Here is a 13,452-nt window from a genome sequence, read left to right on the forward strand (position 1 = left end):
GCTTTACAGGTAATACAGAACCATTCAAAGAGACGAGGTTATGCGTAGCCTTGTAGAAGAATATCATATCCATAAATTCGTGGCAATATGTGATGGGAAGAAGTTTCAGCGATTGGAGTCGTATCCTATCAGGCGGTGTGCGCACTCTGATTGTGTTGCATTATGGTCGTAAAACAAGTCTTGAGTCATCTGCATCTTGACGCGTTGGAGTGAACTTCTATAGTGGCAGCGATATAGCTTGAATATAGGTGGATTTTAATGGAGATTCATTGTCTGTTGCCATTCCTTAGAAAGTTAGAACGTTTGACGGGCCTGCACGACTCCTGTCATTCCTCCGTGACGAATTCGTTCTTAGGAGGCAACTGACGTTATCTATAAAGATTCGAAACTGCAATCTGCCTGAGAATCTCGACACAAATGGCAACAGTTACACTCACAGCCGATGACGGGATGAATAATTTCAGAGTCAGAAATTATATTCCTAGACACGAGTTATTTAACAGGGAATTGACCCTTGACATAAAAAAGCATATTAAAGAGACAGAGACTTTGTAATATACGAACTTTTTCCACCGAGCGTAAATACGGGATTTGTAAAAGGAGAAGCCCCACGCCTCCTAAGAACAATTTTCTCTCGCTCCACGTTTAGTAAAAACGTACAGAGTTTTAAAATACCCTTCGAGAAAATAGGAACCTGTAGGACGGTTTTGAGAAACGTATCTGTGGAGTTTTTACTTCAAGAGAGAAGTATACTCTGAAACAAAGACAATAGCGCGCGCACAGAAGAAAATATTGCCTTTTGTAACACAATCTCATCCGGCTTTGCCAGACCTCAAGAACATTTAGATGGGAAAATGACACCTCAAAACTGACCCTAATTCTCACATCGCAAAGGAAAGTCATCAAAAGTTATCCTAGTAAGAGCTTAACTTTGAGGGTACAAGACTTAAATGCGTTAGCGAATGGAAGGAGACGCACAGGCCTGTCAACGCCTTTCAGCGGTCGACTGCCTTTTACTTTCCAGCTTTCCGACGTGTCGCCTCACGCAAGGTAGAGGTTTTCATGGATCAAGTGACTCTTTTCATTGCTCGTATTAAACTTTCCTTCATTCAATGATCAAGATAGAAGATTTACCACACAACACTCACGATTAGTTAATTTTCCTTCACCTTCACTTAGGAAAGTAGATTTACAACACGATTGATAAATGTCCTTGCAGCAGTAACGCTATGCAACGCAACACATTAAACGCAACAATTGGCCTTTTCGCTCCACAAAAGGATCTTAAACACCATCACTTAAAGTGCATAAAACATTTGTACCGTTGGAGCGCGTTTGAGCGCGTTTAGTCAGAGCTGTTGAAGAAGGATCAAAGTGGCCCTACAAATCTTTTAAAGGCATCAAACTATGACGTACAATGAATTTGACCTTCTGGAAAACCAGTCTCAAATTACATGCTAAAAAATAGTGCTTGCGTTTGTCCTTGAGAACGATATAATACGTGACAAATACGCACGAAAAATACTTCTACACGTTCAGAATATATCAAGTTACATTTAGCTATAGTGAAAGGAAAAAGAAACGGTCTACCTGTTACGGAATATTCAGTCAAACTCTGCCCATTTCTACCGCTCATACCGCCATATTGAAAATAACTCTACCCCAGTGTAATGCAATTGGAGTGCGCACACCACCTGGTATTCTATAACCTGTAGACGTTGAGATGTTGCCAGCCACCATAAGGGAAAAAAAGAAACTATTTTTCGTTATCCGTCATTACTAAAAAGAAAACGCATTGTTTTTCGTGAAAAATTACTTGCCGAAAATATAAAATTTCTTGACCAAGTCTGTTCGGTCAAGATGGCCGGATTGGTCAGCGTTCTATTGTTTTGGGATCTGTCAATTTGATACCAAAAGCACATCAGTATGAAGGTTTGTAGTCAATGCTTCTCGACCTACATCTCAGGCGAAAAAAAAAAGCCCTCATTAAAATCAGTGAGCGAGCCCGCAATGCGCCATGAGTTTTGGTCTGAAGATTCTCTGGTGCAACAGTTGTCGCGTTAACATCTCAATGTGGATGCACGAGCACAGTAAACTATTGCATTAAAGGCTTACTACATTTAGGACCATATGTTATTATATTTATGACTTTATTACGTTTAGGACAAATGTTATTATATTTATGACTTTATTACATTTAGGCTTATTGAATTATTACATTTAGGACTTCAACACTGGCCTTCCTTATTTGAGTTCATTGCTCTAAAAAGTGACCTCCCACCAGAATGGACGTAAGGGAGTAGCAAAAGTTATCGTTCAATAATTCATTTCCTCTTGATATCTAAAAAGTCGATAAATTGAGCAAACTTGAACTAGATGTGTGAAACTGAAATGCAGCACATAGTGAGTTTGGCGAAAGGCAGACTTACTGACTCTGTCGTAATTATTTCTGCATCCTAATATTTGAATAATACTGTCCAATGTGGCATGGACTGATCGGGCAAATATTCTCATTAGTAATAATTGTTCAGGGGATTATAGAGATGCAGGCGCTCTGATTGATCGGGGATTGTGTCTGATCTCGTTATAATCACCGTAGGAACTTTCACGTTTGGGTTAATTATCTGGTATATCTGTATACAGACTGGCTTCCTGTAACCGGATTTATTTCTGTTGAAAGGCGTTCTATGTAAGCTGATGTGAGGGAGCAGCAAAAGTCATATTTCAGGTATTCGTTCCTTTAAATATGAAACCGATCAATAGATGTAGAAGGTAACATCCAACTTCGGTGAAGTGCAATACACAATCTATTAAGTAAGATTTTAAAATATGTCTCCAAGCCCTGGGGCAAAGTTATCTACACTTCAAGAAACAAAGCCCAAGTCTTCACTTACACAACCTTTTGAGAGTACATGTTATCTACTCTAATCTTGATCTCACATGAATGCTTATTTCCATTGCTGCATCTTGCAAGTCGTGGCAGCCAGATCTTTAAGCCTTTCGCATACATCGGTCTTATGGCTTCTCTTACTCTTTCTTATCCCTCTAGCTTAGAAGCCGTAAACATCTCGCTATCGAAATGAACAACAGCTCAAGTGCATCAGTGGCAAATGGTAAGAGTATGTACTTCCATGTCCAAAGATGTCACGTTGGAATTCAAATGTAAACAAAGGTTGAAGAAAATTCTCCAAAATTATTTTACCAGACCGTCATATTAGTGATTGTACAGTGTAATGAGACAGTCTATGAGTCCATGAAAACTTAATCTAGCACTGCCGCTGGGATCAATATGCAAACAGAAAAAAGATTAGAAGGATAACTTCAAGCGTGGGGTTTCTTGTAGAGTGGAATCCTTCGTTAGGCTAATCCAGCAATATCCACATCGGCCGACACATCTCCAGAAATAAAATTTCATGTACGCCACGAAGAGAATGGAAAGTCCAACAAAAGGCTTTTTACTTTCACTGCGCTTAATAAGGTGCAGTTGTGTAGTAGTATTTATATTTACTTAGGCAGTTTTTGCTTCTCTCTCCAGCATCAATCGCTTCATCTATTGCTCTACAAGATTTCTCTCAGGAATTCAAAATTGGTATAATATTTGCGTATGCTGTTGTTTTTACCATCGCTTTGCTCGGTAATTCAATGGGGTTGTTCTTAGTCTCAAGGAAGTCCTCTTCTGCCAGCATCACGAACTTGTTCATCGCTAACATGGCCCTTGCAGATCTGTTGTTGACGGTTACAATCATGCCGTTTCAGGTGGCTTTTATTTTCGTGGGTGTCGCTTGGATTCCAGGAATATTAGGAAACGTGACCTGCAAGGTAGTGTTCTACATTATCCCAGTTTCAATCGCAGCAACTGTGTTCACGATGATGTTTATTTCCTTCGATCGCTTTTACGCCATATTCTATCCATTGAGAGAGAAGATCTTCCGCAAGCCAAAAATACTGTCCGCAACAATTTGGATTCTATCTTTAGTGCTGATGGTCCCATATCCAATAATGTACCGAGTCCAGTATCGTCCTGAGTTGGACACGCATCTATGTTTACAATTGTGGCCCTGGCAAGACGAAAACGATCCTACATATGCTGAAACCTATCGCGTACTTAAGATCTTTCACATCACGATTTTCGTTGTACTCTACGCATGGCCCCTTTCCATAACCATCGTTATCTACTTCTTAATTTGCCGTAAGTTATGGCTTCGAAAGATCCCGGGAAATGTGACAACTACCAATCGCGCTGCAGCTGAAAAATCCAAACGCAAAGTTGTGCGGTTATTAGTCGTAACCGTCTTGGTATTTGCAATCTGCTGGTTTCCAAATTACGTTGATCATTACATTTGGTACGTGCGACCTGACCTTATCAGTTCGATACCGAGTGAAGTACAGCTATGCTTCTTATGGCTAGCACACGCAAACAGCGCAATAAATCCATGTCTTTACATTTTGTTGAACAGCAAGTTTCGCAAAGAACTCTTCATGACAATGACTTGCTGTCCAAGTTATCGAGTCAGGCTGGCACACTTTCTGTCCACTTTGTCACAAAACGAGGAAGAGAACAGTTTTACAACTGGTGGCACCATGTGGAAAATGATGTCGTTTGGTCGGATAACAGCTTACACATTGCCGCATAGTCCCTCAGAGACACGGGAAAAACTAGGGCACACAATTATGTCCTTGTCATGGATGAGCATCAAAGAGGGAAACTCGTATCCAAACAGTCCACCAACTCAGAACCAGAGTCAAAACTCCTCACAAAACACTTGTAACAGCGGAGACGACGCGCTCCAAGTGTACCGTTTGTCTTAAAAGCTGGTTTATTGATCATTTCCCTGGTCGCTGATAGTTGCATCTTCGAATGACACAACAAAACGTCTCCGGGTTTAGATGCGTTGCTTTCCAAAGAGGAAACAGGCCTAAATGGTTGCGTTTAAACTGTTGTGTTTGAGTCTATCAGATCAAAAACAGTTTTCCATTGCCTTTGGAACAGTTTGGAGTACTTGATCTGATTTGAAACAAGACAAGGTTGCTCCTAAAACATCGTCTTCGCCATAACGTATATATGTGGCTGAACAGAAACAACTGGACAGTTTGTGTGATTTAGAATAAGCTGTACATATGTAAATACCTTAAAGTCCAAACGTGCGTAAGGGGTATGTAGTCTTAGTCGAGTATGTTGAAAACGTTCTCTATGTGGATGGATAACGTAAGCCATAAGTTATCGTTAAATCCAGCAGATCGCTAGAAAATTAACTCAGCGTAAAGCGCGTTTTAGTTGGAGTCTTCTAGTAAGTGTATGCGGCAGATTTTTTTTATTGATGTAAGGGAAAGAGTGCATGAAAAAAGCCCGAGTCACCTCACGTACCAACACTCCTTTGCAAGTCTACTGTACAAATTAATCGAAACACTTTCATTGGTACAGAAACTTTTGATCTTTGAACCTAGATGATGTTCGTAGGTTTTAAAAAGTTTTATTAATCATGGGAATAATAAATTGTTGACCCTCAACAAGAGTACACCACGGGAATTGCATTAGCATTCGTAATTTTCCAATCAAGAACGAAAATTTTTATTGAAGCTATTCAATAGAGGGTTAACAAGTGAGCTTACCGTAATCGTGTAAACATAAATTGATTCAGTTAACTGCAGTACACAATATGGTCATAATCGTCAATAAAACGTACAGCTAGGGACAGCTAAATCGTTTGAAGTATGGGAAGAGATGAACAAATATGGTCAACCTTTACGCATCGGCTGGCGAATAGAGTCATCTCGGCTTGCAATTTCGTCATGCCAAATTTCAGCGGTTTACTCTTAATAGTTCTGACCTATTCTTTTGACGAATTTCGACCAGAGGGCCCCCTTAAGTAACTCGGCTAAAATTCAAACATCAGCTAGAAGACGTTCGGGTCAGTAAAATAGTACTAAACCCTACGGTTGGTTGACGAATACTCTTTGCATGTGCAAGAACTCGTGAGATACTGTTTATAAATATGTAAGGTAAATAAGATCGAAGCTGATCACTTTTTCCTTAATGCTAATTAAGGTAAAGTCTGTTTACGAGCCTAGTGGCCCATTAGGCCGGTGCTTAACTCCGGTTTCTGTAGCATGAAGCGACTAGGAGTATTTCTACTTCCCCCTGGATGGGTTGCCAGTCCATCGCAGGGTTACCCCCAGCATTAAATTTGCCGGTACCCATTTATACACCTGGGTGGAGAGAGACACTGTGAGAGTATAGTGTCTTGCCTAAGAACACAACGCAATGTCCCGGCCGGGGCTCGAACCCGGACCACTCGATCCAGAGTCAAGCGCACCAACCATGAGGCCACCACGCCTCCATAATGCTAATTAAAACTTCTTAGAACTAATATACACCCACGGAAATTACGTAATAATTGTTATTTTTAAAAATCTGATCAATATACAATTTGTCAATTTGATTATTGATTCAATGAAATTAGAGCTATTACGATCAAAACTATGGTTAGGTTTAAGAATAATCTGATCGATGTTTAATTTGTCAAGTTGAGAATTGAATCAATTTAAAGTTGTTACAATCCAAACTGTGATTAGGTTGGTTTTATTTAAAATTTGTTTCCAGGATATTTGAAAAAAAAAATTTTTAATTTGCCTGTGACTTCCAAAGATATCCCACATTAATTGTGGTCGCTGGTGTTGCCTTTGTACCATATCAGTCTTTTCTATCTCACTTTAATTTTTGATAGTATCAAGTATGGAAAGTGGCTAGATTTCTGACGAATTTATGGCTGTTAAAAAGTATTCACATCTAATTTATAGTAAGCGAGCAGTAATCCAAACATTTCTGGTATTCATTTCTTTGTTATATGAAAGAAGTCGATAATGGAAAAGATGAGATTCAAGTTCAATGAAACGTGGCACAAAATTTACCGAACAAAAGACAACTTTTCACCATTATGACCTGAGAGGAATAGACAGCGGTCTCCCTATAATAAGATGGTTCTGCTTGAACCCTCTAACTCCCAGTAGTGATTAACATCTAACTTCTCATTATACTATCCCAGCATTTCTAACAAATGGGTACTGAGAATACTCTAACTTATCAAGTGGAAATTGCTATCTTGATCTAACATCAAATTCTCGTAACCTATTTACAAGGATATGTGTGGAAGCTAAAGAGGAGAATTGAAAATTAAATATTGGGAGTGAAAGGGTTCAGCTGATGATCAGGTACTGTGGTATTAAGACTGGCTATCTGTTTTAGGAATTTAATTGTAAAAAAAAAAGGGTTCGATCTAAATTGAGGTGATGAACCAGAGAAAAAATGTTTCAGGTGTTCCTTTATTGTAATGTAAGAAATACAATAAAAAGAAAGGGACTAGAACTAACTTAAGTGAAATATGACACAGAAAGCGCATGTTAAAGAAACATCTGTTGGCACTGTCATATAACTTCCATTTGTGACATCACGGCTCAATACTTGAATGATATCATGAATCATGGCGCGAGTTCAATGGACAGTGCCTCCATAATAAAAACGTCTCTTTTTGAGCTGACGATCTGGTACAGCTCTATACAGACTGGCTTTCTGTTTTGTGAATTAATTGCTTCAAAAACGCCTACGGTCTGAATTGAGGTAATGGACCAGCAAAAATAATTTTTCCTTCCTTCACATGTAATAGGTCAAAAAGGAAAACGATTAGATCTTATTTCAGTAAAAAGTGACATGGTAAAAAAAAAAATTTTTTAATACTGAGTTACAAACTACTATTATTGCGTCTTCAGTATTTGTATAATATCGTCCAAAATGACTTGAGATGAATGGGCACCGATTCCATACCAAAACGTTCCTGTTTAAATCAATGATCTGGAACACCTATATGATGATTGACTTTCTGTAAACGAATTCATAACTGTGAAAAAAAGGCTTTTGATTTTAACTTGATATGAGGAAGCAGAAAAAGTCATTTGTGGTATTCACTTTTTTTTTTGATAAGTAGTTTTTTGGAAAAGCTTTACCGGATAAAAATCAGTGATAATAATTTTGAACGACGTTTCGACCTCGCTGAGATCACTTTCAAGCTGATGAAAAGGAAAATTTTTACATATTATATGTACTAATCACTTCCATTTTACGCGTAGCCTTTACATATTTCCATATTTTATCGCCTTTATCATTCCCACGTCTAGAATTTAGTACATATATGTAAACATTTTCCTTTTCATCAGCTTGAAAATGACCTCAGCGAGGTCGAAACGTCGTTCAAAATTATTATCACTTGTTTTTGGTATGTAAAAACTCGATAAAGTAAACACACTGGGTCTATCTTCGATGAAATGTGGCACACACTGTAGGGAGTAAAACGCGGAGTTTATTGCACTGTCACATATACTTTTTTCTTTTACATCCTTGATAATCAAATGATATCGTCCTCTGTAGCGTTATATATATGACTGGTCAGCTCTTTCTTCATTAGAACTTTCATGTTAATGTTTAAGTTTATGATGCGGAACAGTTGTATACATACTGTCTTCCTGGATTCGAATTCATTTCTGTCAAAAGGTTTTTGACATAAATTAAAATTTCGGGAGCAGCTAAAGTCATATTACAGGTAATTCTTATGTTTGTTGGTTTGTTTTTTAATGTAAAATATCGACGAAGGGAAAATATTAAATCTAATTTTGACGAAATAAGTAACATAATGTACCGGGTAAAAGACAGCTATATTACTAATGTCGCAACAATGAAAACTACTATTTTGCATTCTCAATATTTCAATTAAATGGTATTGTTCATCACGACGTGAGATGGATGGACAGGTCTTCTCTAATAAAAAACCGATCATTCTTACACTAATTAAATGGGACAGCTTCATAAAGACTGGCTTTCTGTTTACGGATTCATTTCTATAGAGAAAGCGTTTTATCTGAAGAAACGCGAAGGAGCAACAGGAGCCATACATCAGGTATTAATTTTCCTTTTCGTATATTTTAAAACTCGATAAAAAGTAAAAGGTGAAATTTAACTTCTACAAACAGAGACTATTAGAGTACCGAGTAAAAGCAAGTGTATTTTAAATAATATCACACGAACTGTTATTTTTGCATCCTCAATATTTTGAGATATCGTCCATTTGAGGGCGAGAGATGAATGGCAATCTGCAAGTCTTTCTTAATAAGGACGTCGCATTTAGCAAACTCTTTAACTGTTCGGCTGTTTGGGATAACACTTAGAACGGAAAGAGAGAGAGACTACATCTGGCCCAGAAATTCGCGAAAATAAAATCCACTTTCACCTTTTCTTCATTATAATGTTCCTGTTTGAGTCACGAACACCTGTAGAAAGACTGGCTTCCTATCTTCCTATCTTTTGCATTTAGCATTCGTAATTTTCCAATCAAGAACGAAAATTTTTATTGAAGCTATTCAATAGAGGGTTAACAAGTGAGCTTACCGTAATCGTGTAAACATAAATTGATTCAGTTAACTGCAGTACACAATATGGTCATGATCGTCAGTAAAACGTACTGCTAGGAACAGCTAAATCGTTTGAAGTATGGGAAGGGATGAACAAATTTGGTCAACCGTTACGCATCGGCGGCCGCATAGAGTCATCTCGGCTTGCAATTGCTTCATGCCAAATTTCAGCGGTTTACTCTTAATAGTTCTGACCTATTCTTTTGACGAATTTCGACCAGAGTGCCCCCTTAAGTAACTCGGCTAAAATTCAAATATCAGCAAGAAGACGTTCGGGTCAGTAAAATAGTACTAAACCCTACGGTTGGTTGACGAATACTCTTTGCATATGCAAGAACTCGTGAGATACTGTTTATAAATATGTAAGATAAATAAGATCGAAGCTGATCACTTTTTCCTTAATGCTAATTAAGGTAAAGTCTGTTTACGAGCCTAGTGGCCCATTAGGCCGGTGCTTAACTCCGGTTTCTGTAGCGACTAGGATTATTTCTACTCCCCCCTGGATGGGATGCCAGTCCATCGCAGGGTTACCCCCAGCATTAAATTTGCCGGTACCAATTTATACACCTGGGTGGAGAGAGGCACTGTGAGAGTATAGTGTCTTGCCTAAGAACACAACACAATATCCCGGCCGGGGCTCGAACCCGGACCACTCGATCCAGAGTCAAGCGCACCAACCATGAGGCCACCACGCCTCCATAATGCTAATTAAAACTTCTTAGAACTAACATACACCCACGGAAATTACGTAATAATTGTTATTTTTAAAAATCTGATCAATATACAATTTGTCGATTTGATTATTGATTCAATGAAATTAGAGCTATTACGATCAAAACTATGGTTAGGTTTAAGAATAATCTGATCGATGTTTAATTTGTCAAGTTGAGAATTGAATCAAATTAAAGTTGTTACAATCTGAACTGTGATTAGATTGGTTTTATTTGAAATTTTTTTTCAGGATATTTGAAAAAAAAAATTTAATTTGCCTGTGACTTCCAAAGATATCCCACATTAATTGTGATTGCTGCTGTTGTCCTTGTAGCATATTAGTCTTTTCTATCTCACCTTACTTTTTGATAGCATCAAGTATGGAAAGTGGCTAGATTTCTGACGAATTTATGGCTGTTAAAAAGTATTCACATCTAATTTATATTAAGCGAGCAGTAATCCAAACATTTCTGGTATTCATTTCTTTGTCATATGAATGAAGTCGATAGTGGAAAAGATGAGATTCAACTTCAGTGAAACGTGGCACAAAATTTACCGAACAAAAGAAAACTTTTCGTCATTATGATCTGAGAGGAATAGACAGCGGTCTCCCTATAATAAGATGGTTCTGCTTGAACCCTCTAACTCCCAGTAGTGATTAACATGTGACTTCTCCTTATACTATCCATACATTTCCAACAAATGGGTACTGAGAATACTCTAACTTATCAAGTGGAAATTGTTATCTTGATCTAACATCAAATTCTCGTAACTTATTTACAAGGATATGTGTGGAAGCTAAAGAGGAGAATTGAAAATTAAATATTGGGAGTGAAAGGGTTCAGCTGATGATCAGGTACTGTGTTATTAAGACTGGCTATCTGTTTTAGGAATTTAATTGTAAAAAAAAAAGGGTTCGATCTAAATCGAAGTGATGGACCAGAGAAAAAATGTTTCAGGTGTTCCTTTATTGTAATGTAAGAAATACAATAAAAAGAAAGGGACTAGAACTAACTTTAGAGAAATATGACACAGAAAGCGCATGTTAAAGAAACATCTGTTGGCACTGTCATATAACTTCCATTTTACATCACGGCTCAATACTTGAATGATATCATGAATCATGGCGCGAGTTCAATGGACAGTGCCTCCATAATAAAAACGTCTCTTTTTTAGCTAACGATCTGGTACAGCTCTATACAGACTGGCTTTCTGTTTTATGAATTAATTGCTTCAAAAACGCCTACGGTCTGAATTGAGGTGATGGACCAGCAAAAGTAATTTTTCCTTCCTTCACATTTAATAGGTCAAAAAGGAAAACGATTAGATCTTATTTCAGTAAAAAGTGACATGGTAAAAAGAAAAATGTTTTTAATACTGAGTTACAAACTACTATTATTGCGTCTTATTATTTGTATAATATCGTCCAAAATGACTTGAGGTGAATGGGCACCGATTCCATACTAAAACGTTCCTGTTTAAATCAATGATCTGGAACACCTATAGACCACTTTCATAAATGGCTGCTGTATAAATATTCTTTTGTTTAAATTTAAATTCGCCTTCTGGCCTCGCTTGAGATAATGTATTCTTCTGAATTTTGTACTGGAGAACGAGGCCAGTAGGGCTAATTTAAATTTAACCCATTAATAACCGCAGCTTCTGTGAAAAACTGTGTTTTGAAGCTAGTCGAGCAGATTTCGGGTCACTGTTGTGGTTTTAAAAGCTGAAACTTACCACAAACCCATTGACAGCTTGTACACTCGACGGCGTTTCCAAATGCAAAATGGCGGCCTGAAAATCTTGGGCACGCACAGAAAGCAAAATTTTAGTTTTTGGGTTGAAAAGTAATGCCCCACTTACGACTTTTACTTTATTTTCTCTCTTTCTTCTGCCCTTTTTTCCCCTTTCCTTGCTGAAGTTTCTTCTCGCTTGCTGGAAATTTAGTAGGCTTCATTTTGGTGTAGAGATTTTTTAGGAAACTACTCATTATTTTCAAACCACATGCTCAGAAAGGTAGGTGGGTAATGGAACAAGATTTTCGTGCAGATTTTCAGGTCAAAGTTACATGGTTTTTTGGCTATTTCTCCAATCTCCTTTACTCAATTGCGCTCATTCTGGTATCGTTTCTAAGATATTTTCAACCTGTTTAAGTAAGTGCTCAAAGTCGTGCTCCAGGGTTAAAAGTGATGACGTCACAAGGCGTAGAAAGGGTGTGGTTCCACATGGGCGCTTACGGGCGCACTGGACGTCAATAGGTGAAACAAAAGAATATTAATCCGGCAGCCATTTATGAAAGTAGTCTATATGATGATTGACTTTCTGTATACGAATTCATAGTTGTGAAAAAACGATTTTAATTTTAACTTGATATGAGGAAGCAGAAAAAGTCATATTTGTGTTATTCACTTCTTTTTTGATAAGTAGTTTTTTAGAAAAGCTTTTCAAGATAAAAATTAGTGATAATTTTGAACGACATTTCGACCTCGCTGAGGTCATTTTCAAGCTGATGAAAAGGAAAATTTTTACATATATGTACTAAATTCTAGACGTGGGGATGATAAAGGCGATAAAGTATGGAAATATATCATTACATTTGGTACGTCCGACCAGACCTTAGGAATTTGTTACCGGTTGAAACACTGTTTTGGTTCATTTGGCTAGGGCACGCAAACAGCGCAATAAACCCATGTCTCTACATCCTGTTGAATAGCAAGTTCCGCAAGGAACTTTTCAGTACAATTAATTGCTGTCCTCGTTGACGATCCAGGTTCTTTTTTTTTTTTTTTCTGTCGGCTTAGCAAGAAATACCATAGGAAGATCATATTTAAGCTGGCGATACCATGTCGGAGACGATATCGCTTGGTAACATGTTACACATTATTAGGTTTTTTTTTTCTTTTTTCCGGGAAACAAGAGTTCATTAGATATTACGAAATCGCTGAAAGGATGGTAGTGAACAAACCAGTCTGGGGAAAGGGTAAAAAAGAAACAAAACTCGCTGTGCTTTTCTTGCCCAACTCTCTTTCTTTTCTTTCGCCAGTATGTTTTTGGCACTTCCACCTCTCTAGCACCAAGTACTGCTCTACAGGTTACACATATTCCCCAGGGAAGCGGGAAAAACGAGGTACCAAGATTGTTTTTTGACTGAATTAATGTTTGGCTGGATTTATCCTTAGACTATTTCTGACATAACCTTTGGCAAGTATTAGCTCCAAATTGTAACAAAACATAAAATGGATTAAAATAAAAACTCCATGAAGATAAAGTTCGAGTGGCAGTTTT

General features: G+C 37.8%; 1 protein-coding gene across 3 annotated transcripts in view; it reads left to right on the forward strand.

Moving 5' to 3' along the window:
* LOC111329035 (prolactin-releasing peptide receptor-like) overlaps positions 1-6,569 on the forward strand; it is an 8,184-nt gene extending 1,615 nt beyond the window's left edge. Inside the window, exons 2-4 of one of the 3 annotated variants that reach the window (XM_088751444.1) lie at positions 2,681-2,728; positions 3,050-3,113; positions 3,536-6,569. In XM_088751444.1, the coding sequence (XP_088607570.1) occupies positions 3,080-3,113; positions 3,536-4,809 (1,308 nt within the window). In that variant the 5' untranslated portion in view covers positions 2,681-2,728; positions 3,050-3,079 and the 3' untranslated portion in view covers positions 4,810-6,569. Of the gene's footprint in view, positions 2,729-3,049; positions 3,114-3,535 lie in introns of all 3 variants that reach the window. The other 2 variants (XM_088751439.1, XM_088751441.1) reach the window with 2 other exon arrangements.
* Positions 6,570-13,452: the final 6,883 nt, after the last annotated feature.

This window comes from Stylophora pistillata, chromosome 1, assembly GCF_964205215.1.
Source record: "Stylophora pistillata chromosome 1, jaStyPist1.2, whole genome shotgun sequence".
Lineage (NCBI taxonomy): Eukaryota > Metazoa > Cnidaria > Anthozoa > Scleractinia > Pocilloporidae > Stylophora > Stylophora pistillata.